The sequence below is a fragment of the Mesoplodon bidens genome, assembly GCF_964165515.1.
Source record: "Mesoplodon bidens genome assembly, chromosome: 18".
NCBI classification, from domain to species: Eukaryota; Metazoa; Chordata; class Mammalia; order Artiodactyla; family Ziphiidae; genus Mesoplodon; species Mesoplodon bidens.
Window position 1 is genome coordinate 44,523,275 of NC_138175.1, and position 12,888 is coordinate 44,536,162.

At 39.9% G+C, this 12,888-nt stretch overlaps 2 protein-coding genes across 6 annotated transcripts in view; one reads left to right on the forward strand and one right to left on the reverse strand.

The window, feature by feature from the left end:
- Positions 1-3,456, reverse strand: part of LOC308605739 (uncharacterized protein) — a gene marked incomplete at its 5' end in the record, with an annotated part of 30,908 nt that extends 27,452 nt beyond the window's left edge. The window contains 2 exons of the mRNA XM_081216019.1: positions 2,175-3,348; positions 3,430-3,456. Of these exons, the coding sequence (XP_081072145.1) occupies positions 2,626-3,348; positions 3,430-3,456 (750 nt within the window). The 3' untranslated portion in view covers positions 2,175-2,625. The remainder of the gene's footprint in view (positions 1-2,174; positions 3,349-3,429) is intronic.
- Positions 3,058-12,183, forward strand: LOC308606429 (uncharacterized protein). 5 transcript variants are annotated; one of them, XM_081217278.1, is made up of 6 exons: positions 3,058-3,138; positions 3,821-3,896; positions 4,996-5,113; positions 8,171-8,291; positions 8,535-8,633; positions 9,968-12,183. In XM_081217278.1, the coding sequence occupies exons 3-6, from the start codon at positions 5,066-5,068 to the stop codon at positions 11,452-11,454; spliced, it is 1,755 nt and encodes a 584-aa protein (XP_081073404.1). In that variant the 5' UTR covers positions 3,058-3,138; positions 3,821-3,896; positions 4,996-5,065; the 3' UTR covers positions 11,455-12,183. The 5 variants fall into 5 exon arrangements, with proteins under 5 accessions (XP_081073404.1, XP_081073407.1, XP_081073403.1 ...); XM_081217277.1 differs by having other exon boundaries at positions 3,128-3,208; XM_081217279.1 differs by having other exon boundaries at positions 3,128-3,208; positions 8,538-8,633.
- Positions 12,184-12,888: the final 705 nt, after the last annotated feature.

Here is a 12,888-nt window from a genome sequence, read left to right on the forward strand (position 1 = left end):
TCCCTCCCAGTTCATATTCTAAAATGCGCCCTTGGGCTTCCCTGTTGGCGCAGTGGTTGAGAGTCCGCCTGCCGATGCAGGGGACACAGGTTCGTGCCCCGGTCCGGGAAGATCCCACATACCGCGGAGCAGCTGGGCCCGTGAGCCATGGCCGCTGAGCCTGCGCGTCCGGAGCCTGTGCTCCGCAACGGGAGAGGCCACAACAGTGAGAGGCCCGCGTACCGCAAAAAAACCAAACCAAAACAAAACAAATAAAATGCGCCCTTGAACAGATAAATTCCAATAGCAAAATCATTTATTGTAAATATTGCCTAACAGAAAAGGGAACGAAGGCAGCTCAGGGCTAGTGGAAGGGGGAGGGTTCAGTATGGCACGTAAAGTATTTTCCTGTCTCCTTATTGATCTCTCTTGGCCCTATTTTCTTTCTCAAGTGACTGGCATATTTGTTTAAAACTGGTTTACTTATGCCCGAGTCCCCACTCCATCTGCCCCTGGATTTCTTTTTCTTAGTCTTGCTATTCATCAGAGTGCCTCTATCCTTTCTGTTAAAAATGCAAATCATAGAGCACTTACATGTAAGGGGTTCAGCTTTGAAGTAATGTTCCTTAAGCACTGGTCATAAATAGCTACTGAAATAGAAGCTATTGAAATAGCTTCTCACCTCTGCCCCCAGTCACATCTAGTCCTTTAATGTTAACCCCCCTTCGCCATGAACTTAATTTATGTCCCAAACATCTGAGGGCCCATAATGGGAAGGCTTCATAATTCTTCCAAGAAGCTCATGAGGAAAAGCAGCAACAATGAGGAATTCCTATATAAGATTTTCTGGAAGGGCTGAGCGGGGACTTTATGTCTTGGATTTAGTTTAAAGTGGTTCCAGAGTGGTAGTAATCCCAGATCTTGTCTGAAAATAAAACTATATAATCTCTAGAAAAGAGAGGCACTTTCGTCCAAGGATATTGGGGAGCCCAGTAAAATCTCTTTTCAAGGACTGAGTGGCACACAGATAACCAACCAAAAAAGGAAACAAAGCAAACTGAGTAAAGAAATTAAAAAATAAATTTACAAAGGTTCATAAGATCCTCAATTATTGGTATTATCAAATGTATATTATGAATCAACTGTGCCTACCATGTTACAAAAATCTTTGAAAAACTGAAAATTAAAAAAAAAAATCCCCTGGAAAGGGAATTATGAATGTTAGATAAATAAGAATAAATCACCCAGATTGCAATACAGAGACTGAAAGATGGAAATTACAGAGGATAGAATGGAAAAACCTACCTAACAGCTAATTGGAGTTCACAAGAAGAGGAGGGGAGAAGAGGCAATGTATGGAGAAGAAAAATTTGCTGAGCACAAGAAGATGCCACTTCATAGGTTCAAACTGCTCAACAATCCTAAGCAGGAGAAAAATCAAAGAATTTCACACTCAGAAACATTATGCAAAAACTGTAGAAAACATATTTGGTTACCGAATCCAGTTCAATGCCCGGGCTTCTCAGGGGAAAAATTTTAGTATCCTAGTCTCTGCATTCTCCCTTTAAAATCTTGCATTTTTCTGTGTAACTTGTATTTTAATATTAAAAAGGTCATTGTTCTAAAAGAACATTGACCAAGAGATGTGCAATTCTCAGAGAAGGAAATACTAAAGCCAACAGACATGTGAAAAGATTCTCAATCTTATTAACAATAAAAGAAATGCAAATTTAAGCCACAATGAGTTATAATTTGACACCTAGCCGATTTGTAAAATTTGAAAGTTTCACAAAAATCAAGTGCTGGCACTAACAGTTGCCAACCAAAATAACTATAAACTATGGCAGGAGTACAAATTGGTACAACTTTGAAAAAAATGTCACTGTTTAATAAAGACATAAAAAGACATAAATGGGAATATACTTTGCACTGGCAAATCTTTCCTTGTTACATACTCTAAGCTTTGAGAGGAATCCAGCTGATGCCACAATGTTTTTAAAAACCACTGCTGCTATAGGGACTGAATACCACAATCACAAGATATACCAAGGTGGAAGCATTACCTCGTGAATCTTATGCATATAAGTACTTGACATACGCAAGAAAATTCATAGTGATACTATTTATAATTTTTTAAAAATAAGTAAAATTTAACTTATTTAAAAAAGAAAGTAAAGGCAACAACACAAACTCACAGCAGTAGAATGCTCTGGCCTAGATACATCTTTATCCAGGGCCCGTGTGGGTGGGCTGGGCAAAGTCAGAGACTAAGAAGCGCTTCTGGGGCCGGAGGAGGGTCAGAGGAGTGTTTTTTCCCAGGATTGAGGGTCTTTGTCCTCAGTGCCCTCACTCGAGTCCGATAATCCTGAGTCCTTCGAGGACGTGTAATGCACATCACAGCGGCAGTCACTGTCGTAGCGAAGACGTGACCCCTCGAACTTCCGGGAAGTGTCATTGGTGCGTGGACAGCTAATGTTGTTAACAGCCCGGACACAGGGCATTTGGGGAAATACAGTCCTGGGCAAGTGGGCGACAAATACTCAAGACCTATACGAGCTGGACAGCGTGGCAGCAAAGTTTTGGATGAGAGGAGACCTTCGGCTGGTAGAGGCCACTTCGTATCCCGCACTAGCAAGGTTGCCCTTCTCAGGGCCGGACAACATCTGTGCGAGCAGAGGAATGACCCGAAAGACGTTTCGCGGCCGCATAATTTTCTGGGAAGTGTAGTTTCGACGTTCGGGCGCCATCGTCTTCACAGTGCATGTAGACAGCTGCCGTTGGTTCCGGAAAGCAGAGTTCGCCAGGAACGACTGTTGCCCTCTCGGTACTTAGCGTGTGTCCCCGGTGGAGCAGCCCTGCTGTGTAATTTCTCACACAGCCCAGGCTGTGGTCTCGCGGTGCGCCGAGATCGCGCGGTCGCAGAGCCTCCTGGGAAGTGTGGTTTTTGGGAGGCGACCATGCGACGCACCGGCAACTTTTGTCTCTGACGCGGAGGAGTCTGAGAAGTGCATCAGGCCGTGGACTCCGCTTTTGGCCTGCCCCGCGGTGGTCTCCGGCCCTGCAGCGGAATTCTCGGTCCTGGAATCGCGGAGGACTCTGGGCAGCGCAGTTCCCGCAAGGCGGGAGGCCATTGTCCGCTGCAGCGACCCGGCGCGTTAGGTACGCGGAGGTGCCCACTGTGGACGGCCGCGCCCGTCTTCGGTGCCGGTGGGCTCCGCTGAGGAGTAAGGCAAGTGTGGGTCCCGGGAGAGCGGCCGCGGGCCTCGGGCTGATGGCACCCGGGCGCTGGGCATGGCAGCCACAACGTCGCTGGTCCCAGGGTCTGCCCCGCGGTGTGAGCCCAAGCAGGCCCCTAGCTTCTCTGGGCCTCTGTCATGCTTTGTAAAAGGGGAGTAAGGATGGCGCTTACCTCAGAGCTGTTGCGAAAAGGAAAAGGGAGAGCCAGTGTGCGTTGTACGCACTGAAAGAAAACGCCATCTACATTAAAAAAAAAAAATCCAGTGTGTAAACCTTGAACAAATTGCTTCAATATCGCCGTTTCAGTTTTCTCACAGTTTAAAAAAAGAAATCTGGAATAATGTGAATGCCTACTATGCATTGTGGTGAAGATCGAAAGAGCTCTTATTTAACAGTGTTATTGCTGTTGTTTTATGAGTTTGTCACTTATGTATATGATAGTTGATTTACACGCAAATGGCACCTGGTGACCTCTTGCCTAGGGAAAGGTTAGCGCCCTAGAAAGTGATTCCCAGTGTGATTCTCCATGCAGGTGTGTCCAGAGCTGCAAGATAAGCCTGATTTTTCATGACTGCTTTTTCCTGTTCTTGATCTGCCTTCTCAGGCACTGCCCTTCTATAAGAAGAGAGCCTGGTAAGAGGACTGTGTTGACTTTTGGAAATTGCAGAGTCATGTTTCAGGTAAGTTGGTATGTCCCCAAATCTTCCTGAAACACCTACTTACCAGGACTCTTGAGTGTTTGCTTTGCCTTTCCTACCAGTTCCCACCTCACAGAGTCCTTTTAGGGACTGGATCTATGATTCCTTTCATTATAGCAAAGGATGTAGACTGCAGAACTCCAAAGTACTGTCTTCTCTCAGTGCTCCTGTTTTCTACCAGTTTCCTGCTAGAAGCCTCTGAAGAGTCTTGAGCAAAACTTTTTTTTTAAATTACAATTCAAAGTTCAAGTTTGGAATTATTTGCTTTGTAGTTGTCCAGACTGTATCATGTGGTCTCAGTTAATGGTGTATGTCAGTCCTCTCAGTTCTTCAAGTCAAGAGAGGTTTGGAGTCATCCTTGAGACCTTTCTCTTATAACTCACATTCAGACACTCTAGTTGGATCTAAAATATACACAGTGTATCTACACAATCTGACCACTGGTGACCCCATCACTGCCACTACCACTGCCACCCTGGTCCAAGCCACTTACATTATTGCAGTAGTCACCTTGCTGGATTCCCTGCTTCTGCCCTTGACCTTCTTCAGTCTCTTCTCAATACAGCTGTCATAGAGATCCTCTTGTTATATAATATCCTGTCATTCCTCAGCTTAAAACTCTTTGGTGGCCCTAACTCATAATGGAAGTCAGAGTTGGGTCGTGACATAAAAAGCTTTGTACAGTTAGGCTCTCTTATTACCTCCCTGATCGCATCTTCCTTCTCTGTCTCTTTGTTCCCTGTGAGCTCCAGCCACACTGGCTACTGCCTCCAGGCCTTGGAATTTGCTGTACCATCTACTTGGAATATTCTTTCCCTGGATGTACACAAGCTTGCATTCTTACCTCTGCATCTTTGCTCAGGGGTTACTTTCTCGGTAGAGCCTCCCTGAACACCTATTTAAAATTGCAGTCACCTTCTCTCGACTGTCACTTCCACTCCTCCATCACTGTGTCATTTTTCATAGCACTTATCACTCACTAGCTGATACACTATGTGTTTAGTATATGCATACACTCATTGTTTGTCTCCTCCCACTGGAAGGGATTTTTTTTCTTTTTTGTTGACTGTTTTATCTTCAGTGTCCGGAGTGGTATCTGGCATAAAACAGATGCTTAGTAAATAGCTGTTGAGTGAAGGAGTGATGAGAAAATGATGGGACAGAATCATGGCGTGGAAGTGAAGCCTGCACAGGAGAAGGTATGAGTGTTAGATGTGGGTGTTGGGCAGAGTCTGTTTCTTGGGTACATTAGATAATTAGAATTGAAAGAACTTTTTTTTTTTAAGTAAAAGCTAAAGTGAACTAATTGCCAAAATCACTCATGGATTCATTTTCTAAACACTTAATGAAGTACCTGTTAGGAAGACTCTTACATAGGTTTGGGTGTACACCGACATGCAGGATTTCATGATCTCGTGCAATACTGTCCAAGAGAACTTTCTACAGTGGGGGAAGTGTTCTATTTGTGCCCTGTCCAATATGGTAGCCACCAGTGCCGTATGACTGTTGAGTGCTAGAGTGACTGAGGAACTGAATTTTTAATTTTATTTAAATTTTATTTTAATTAATTTAAATTTATATAGCCAAATATGGTGGCTACTGTACTGAACAGTACAGGACTGGTAGAAAAGTAAGAAAGCATAAGAAATTAAGGTATTTATTCAATATCCTGAGTTCTGGGGACAAAGGTGAATTAATATCCCAGGCTGCTCAGGCAATTGAAGGGGAAGAAAGAGTTGAAGCATCCCTGGGGAAGCAAGGCTGGAGTTGTTTCAGTGTCTCATAGTACCAGGGTGGCAGAGGTAGAAGTGAAGTTATACCAAACTGAGAAAACACCTTGCGTGTAGGTAGAGAGGCCTAAGAGAGTCTTTCAAGGAAGTGCAAAAATTTTGTACAGCAGTGGTTTTCAAAATGGGGTGACTTTATCCCCCTTAGTCCCACTCATAGGGGACATTTGATAATGTCTAGAGACATTTTCAGTTATTATAACTGGGGGTGGGGGTGGTTAAGGGGAGTTGCTACTGGCATCTAAAGGGTGGAGGCTAGGGATCCTAGGATTTTAGGATCCTAAACATCCTAAAATGCACAGGACAGCTCGCACAATAAAGAACTGTCCAGCCTAAAATGTCAGTAGTGCCAAGATTGAGAAACTCTGATTTAAATAAAGATCAAAGAGTATCTATTAGATTATGTGGAGTTTCTTTTCTAGACTATTAATACAATGATATTCATTAATATCAAAACTTAAAATGTAAAATATCTTTGCATTGGTGGAATAAAACATAGTGTTTTATTCATTTAATGTAGTGTTGATTTTTTAATTTGGCTTATCATTTGGGATTTGTAAAAGCGAATCATTTAAAGACCACTGTGGGGGACTTCCCTGGTGGTACAATGGTTAACTTCACCTTCCAGTGCAGGGGTTATGGGTTATGGGTTCGATCCCTGGTCAGTGAGCTAAGATCCCACATGCCTCACGGCCAAAAAACCAAAACATAAAACAGAAGCAATATTATAACAAATTCAATAAAGACTTTAAAAATGGTCCACATCAAAAAAAAATCTTAAAAAAGAAAAAAAAAAAAGACCACTGTGGAAAATAGAAGATGGAAATTTTCTCAGTTCATATGATAAGGCTAGCGTAACCCTAATACCTGGCTAAGAGTAAATACAAGTGGAAAAAAGAATTTTCCCTGGTGCCAAAAGAGAGACCTTCTCCCCCTCCCTTTTCTTAGAGTGTTTCCTTGAGAAAAATCTGTAATTGTATATCCTTTCCCTGTCCCTTTGAGATGCTTGTTCATCTTTTTCAAAGCTAAATAAGCCTCTGCCAGTTTTGCAAAGCATTAAAGTCTTTCTTAAGGGCCTTGGAGCCATCTCTTCAAAATGGAAACATGAAGGAAGATGCACCCCTATCTCCCTATCTGTATGGGAGTTTAGCCTAGACTCCTGGCTGCAAATTCTAACTACTTGCTTGTCATAAAGATATGAGTTATAAAATTTTTCTTTGGGGGTAAAGGCAGTTAACACAGATGACTACCCCAACTACCAGGTGAATTTAGGATGAACAAGGTGTAGCAAATGATGTTGTCAAGTCTTACTTAACGACAAGTTATCATTTACTTTGAAAACATGTGTAATGGATTGTATCTCTCTAAGTTTGTAAAAGGGTGAAATTGCTTTCTGTCCTTGGAGTCTCATTAGTGATTACCTGTGAAGTGCATTACAGTCTGGTTTAATGCTTACTCAGTAATAAAACTGTTTTTTTTTTTTTTTTTTTTACACCGTAGAGAGGATTTTCTGCTTGGTAGATTTGATTTTTAATTATTTCCCCAACACCTGATGAAGGTAAATTCCCTCTTTAAAACCAAAGACCAGTGTCACTGGTGAACACATGTATTAATAAAATATCCAAATAAAGTAATAGAATATTGAATCTACACTTGGAGTGAAAAATTGACAATAGCCAAACAATGTCTATTTCACCAGTGAAAGTAATAATAATGATATTTTAAATGCATACTTTGTTTGCACATATTTTAATTTGACTAACCAGTAAGCTATTATTAAACATTAAATTTTTTTCTAAAATTTTGCTATTTTAAATAATACTGTGAATGAGTACTATTGGGAAGAAATCTATTTTCTTAGAATATTTTCCTTGAAATGTGTTTTTTTTCTTTGCCCTTCCTTTAAGGTTCTATTCAAGGACTACCTATGGCATGAAACCATCCTTCAGTCTTCTTGCCCAGGGGTCTCAAATTATTTTAGATTATGAATATGAGGTTTAATTATGTACCATAAATGTTTTTGCTTTTTGTTTATAAATTGGTTATGTATGTGGTTATGAATGTGTCTATCTTTAATATAAAGGTGTCTTTTTATTATGAACCTATTGGATTCTTCTTGTTTTTTGAAACTTAATTCATGTTCTATTATTTACCTGGCATGTAAACTATAAAAAACACAGCTAAGCACTTGACTATATGCCAAAAGTTGAATGCTGATTTTGAAAAATTTTATAATTCTATTCCCTACTCTCCTGAAGCAGAGCTCTTATATTTATCTCTTATCCTTATTGTATAACAATGCCAAGCACATAATTATCCAGTTATTACTTAACTTAGATCAGATTCCTGATCATTGTCACAACTGCTGAATCTTGTTCCCTTTCTTCCACCCCAGGGTAATTTTACCCCTTAACCAGTGACAAAAGAGGCCAGGGCTATGGTTGAGCCTAAATGTGTTTGCGATTTCAGGTGACATTTAGTGATGTGGCCATAGACTTCTCTCATGAAGAGTGGGGATGGCTAGATCCTGCTCAGAGGAGTTTATACAAGGATGTGATGGTACAGAATTATGAGAACCTGGTATCTCTAGGTAAGCCTATCTCTGCCTCCACCCCAATGAGGGAGATCTTTCTTCTGCCACTCCAAATTGCTAGAGATCCTCTTTAGTAAATGTTCTGAGGAAATGTGTAGCTCTGTTGTGTCCTGCCTGAAGCTTATCTTCCCGTTTCAGTGAACATCCTTCAGACCTTTCTTCGGTCCCTTTTTTGATGATAGTCTCTCCTCCATGAAGGCCACAGCTTAAACAATGTTTGTTCTATATTTTTCCTGTAAGCAGGTCTTTCCATACCTAAGCCATACGTGATTGCTTTATTGGAGGATGGCAAAGAACCTTGGATGGTGGAGAAAAAGCTGTCAAAAAGTTTGTTTCCAGGTAAGTCATGGTGAATCAGGCAAAGGAGATCTTTGTTTAAAGATGCTTGTAGAAAGTATGGAGGCATTTTAGTATATTTTAGGGATACTGTCATCAGAGATTCCAAATGTAACAAAATTGAGGGATCCTTAGCTTAGATTTCAAAACAACCATTCCTCTATTCTAAATTATTATTTTTCTGTATTACTCATGTCATCTCATCAAAAGTGGAGGGTTTTGGCGTCATAATAATTCAAATTGTTATTTATTTGAAATGAAAATAAGGCAATTATTCTTTTTGAGTCCACTTAAGGAAAAATATACAAATGGTTTTAGGCTGAAAAAGCTGTCAATTAGATGGAAAATCACTTTTCCCCTAAGGCAGAACTTCAAAGAACAAATATGAACATAAGTGTTAGAGGAAGTAAGGGATATATAAGGTTTCTGAGAACATTATTTTCTTTTTTTTTTTCTGGCTGCATTGGGTCTTCATTGCTGCGTGCGGGCTTTTTCTAGTTGCAGTGAGTGGGGGCTACTCTTTGTTGTGGTGCACGGGCTTCTCATTGCAGTGGCTTCCCTTGTTGGGGAGCACAGGCTCTAGGGCGCACGGGCTTCAGTAGTTGTAGCATACGGGCTCAGTAGTTGTGGCTCGTGGGCTGTAGAGCGCAGGCTCAGTAGTTGTGGTGCAAGGGCTTAGTTCTGCAGCATGTGGGACCTTCCTGGACTAGGGCTCAAACCTGTGTCCCCTGCATTGGCAGGTGGATTCTTAACCACTGTGCCACCAGGGAAGTACAGAACAGTATTTTTTAATGTCAATAAATATGATTTCACACAGATCCTATATAAACTCACAAAGCTTAAGTCTTTCTGAGCCTAAAGAGTATTTAGACTATTTTGTTTTCATTGTAGCTGTTTAGCACAGTGCTATAAATTCTTCATATTAAGCATACTAATCTGACAGCAAATTTAGATTAATCAAACGTTGGAGAACCAAGGCTGTGTGAGATAAAATGTAGTCTTTCACATAAGTATAGGCACAGAATGTTGGCTTGGGGTCCAAAATGCCTTCTGCATTTTCTTTCTGATAGTTTCCTTTTTTCCCCCCCAAACTGATTGCCTATATTAACCCATTTTCCTTATTATACTCTGTTCCTGCCTCTGTGAGCTGTCTATTCTCTGTGCTGCATTTGAACTTTGTTCAGAAATCACTGAATATATGAAGAGTTGTCAGAGCCATGTGTCTTGGGGGTTAGAGGGGAATGACTTTATTTTTTATCCAGTTCTCCTATTTCTATCATAGAAGTTTCTTTTCAAGAAGTTCAGAAAAAGTGTTTTGCTGTCTTGATATATTACAGATTGGAAATCAAGATGGGAAAGCGAAGAATTATCAACGAAGGAAGATATTTATGATGAAGATTTTCCCCAAATGGTAATAATGGAAAAAACTATAAAACAAAGTCATGAATTTTCAAATTTTAACAAGGACTTGGATTATATAGAGAAGTTGGAGGGGAAGTGTGAAAATCAGGTAGAACATTTCAGACCAGTGACCCTCACCTTTAGAGAAAGTCCCACTGGGGAAAGTGTTTACAAATGCAATACGTTTAGAAGCATCTTGCCTTTAAAGTCTATTCTTTCTGAACCACAGAGAATTTCTGCTGAAGGGAAGTCACATAAACGTGATATATTTAAGAAGAACTTACCAGCAAATTCAGTTATAAAAAATGAGAATATCAATGATGGAAAGAAACTTTTGAATTCTAATGAAAGTGTGGCAGCCTTCAGCCAAAGCAAATCTCTTACCCTTCACCAGACTTTTAATAGAGAGAAAATCTATACATGTAGTGAATGTGGGAAAGCCTTTGGGAAACAGTCAATCCTTAATCGCCATTGGAGAATTCACACAGGAGAGAAACCCTATGAATGTCATGAATGTGGGAAGACTTTTAGCCATGGCTCATCCCTTACTCGACATCAAATAAGCCACAGTGGAGAGAAACCTTACAAATGTATTGAATGTGGGAAGGCCTTTAGCCATGTCTCATCACTTACTAATCATCAAAGCACTCACACTGGAGAGAAACCATATGAATGTATGAACTGTGGAAAGGCTTTTAGTCGTGTTTCACATCTCATTGAACATCTGAGAATTCATACTCAAGAAAAACTCTATGAATGTCAAATATGTGGGAAGGCCTTCATTCACAGGTCATCTCTCATTCACCATCAGAAAATTCACACTGGAGAGAAACCTTATGAATGTAGCGAATGTGGAAAAGCCTTTTGCTGTAGCTCACACCTTACTCGACATCAAAGAATTCACAGTATAGAGAAACAATTTGAATGCAACAAATGTCTGAAAGTCTTTAGCAGCCTCTCATTTCTTATTCAGCATCAGAGTATTCATAGTGAAGAAAAACCCTTCGAATGTCAAAAATGCAGGAAATCCTTCAGCCAGCCTGAATCACTGAATATGCATTTGAGAAACCACACTAGATTGAAACCTTATGAATGTAGTATATGTGGGAAAGCCTTCAGTCATAGGGCATCCCTGTTTCAACATCACAGAATTCATACTGGAGAGAAACCCTATGAATGTATTAAATGTGGGAAGACCTTCAGCTGTAGTTCAAACCTTACTGTACATCAGAGAATTCATACTGGAGAAAAGCCGTATAAATGTAATGAATGTGGGAAAGCATTTAGCAAAGGCTCAAATCTTACTGCCCATCAAAGAGTACATAATGGAGAGAAACCCAGTAGTACAATAAGTGTGGAAAAGCCTTTAGGCCATATAAATTACTATACATGTGAAAGATCATATAAGAGAGAAACTGCATAAATGCAGAATTTGTCATAATATACTGCAGCCATAGATCCTTCCTGATTCAAAACCAGAAAATCTATACTGGAGAAAATTCTTATGAATGTAATGAATATGGGAAGCTGTTTAGCAATGATACAAGCCTTACTGTCTATCACAATTCACACTGTAGAGAGACTATATGAAGGCAATAAATGTGGGAAAGACTTTAGCCAGCATTAATCCCTTATTTGACATAAGTAAATCCACACTGGGGAAAAACCCTTTACATGTTACAAGTATGGGAAAGACATTAGGTGATATGAATCTCTTAAAAAACATTAAACACATACAGGAGAGAAGCAATATGAATATAAAAATTGTGGGAAGTCCAGTTAAAATGCATCCCTCATTTTACATCAAAGAACTCACACTGGAGCGAAAGCTTATGTAAGAAATGTAGCAAAGTGTTCACTAAGCATTCTTAGCTTGCTAGACATCAGAAGATTAATGCTAGAAAAACCTAAAGGATTTAGGAATTATGTGTAAGTCTTTCTTTGCAATGATGCTAATTTGTAAACAATTCTACAGGAGAGCAAACAAGCATATTATAAATGAATATGCATATCTTATAGTAGCAGCATGCATTTTACTCAAGAGTCCTACATAGAAATTATCTTTAGCTAATGGGCATGTGAAGATATTTAGTCACCCAGTGGATCCAATAAATGTTATAATTGAAAATTAAAGTTGCAACAGAAGTAAAAAGTGGTGTGAATAAAATTCTTGGTCTCTAGTAAAATCATTTTGTATATATTGGACTCTTTCACTGACACACTGATATTTCTTACAAAATTTTCCACTACTTTCCTCTTGAAGAATTAGGATCAGCTTTCCTGTATAGCCTTCAGTGGGAGACTAACAAACCTAGAAAAAAGTGGCCTGATCTCTGAGCTAAGAATGTCGCTATTTTGGTAAGGATAATCCACAGTCCATTTCCAGTTGGCTTAATTGACACATTTTAATTTTTACAAGTGCTGTGAGAACATAACCAAGAAACTATACATACTATGAGGGATTAGAGCAGAGAGGATGTGCTTTTTAATCCAAATCCTAAGGAATGAGTCCTAATTACAGTGATCCTCCATAACTGCAGATTCTGCATCTGCAGATTCAACCACTCGCAGTTGGAAAATGTTAAAAAAAAGTTTTTATCCAGAAAGTTCTAAAAAGAAAAACTTGAACTTACCAGCTGCAGGCAGTTATTTACATGGTATTTACATTGTGTTTACAACTATTTACATGGCATTTACATTGTATTAGGTATTATAAGTAACCTAGGGATAATTTAAAGTGTACAGGAGGATGTGCCTAGGTTATAGAAAATACTATGCCATTTTATGTAAGGGATTTGGAGCACCTGCAGACTTTGGTATCCGTAGGGGGTGAGGGAGTATGTTGGTCCTGGAACCA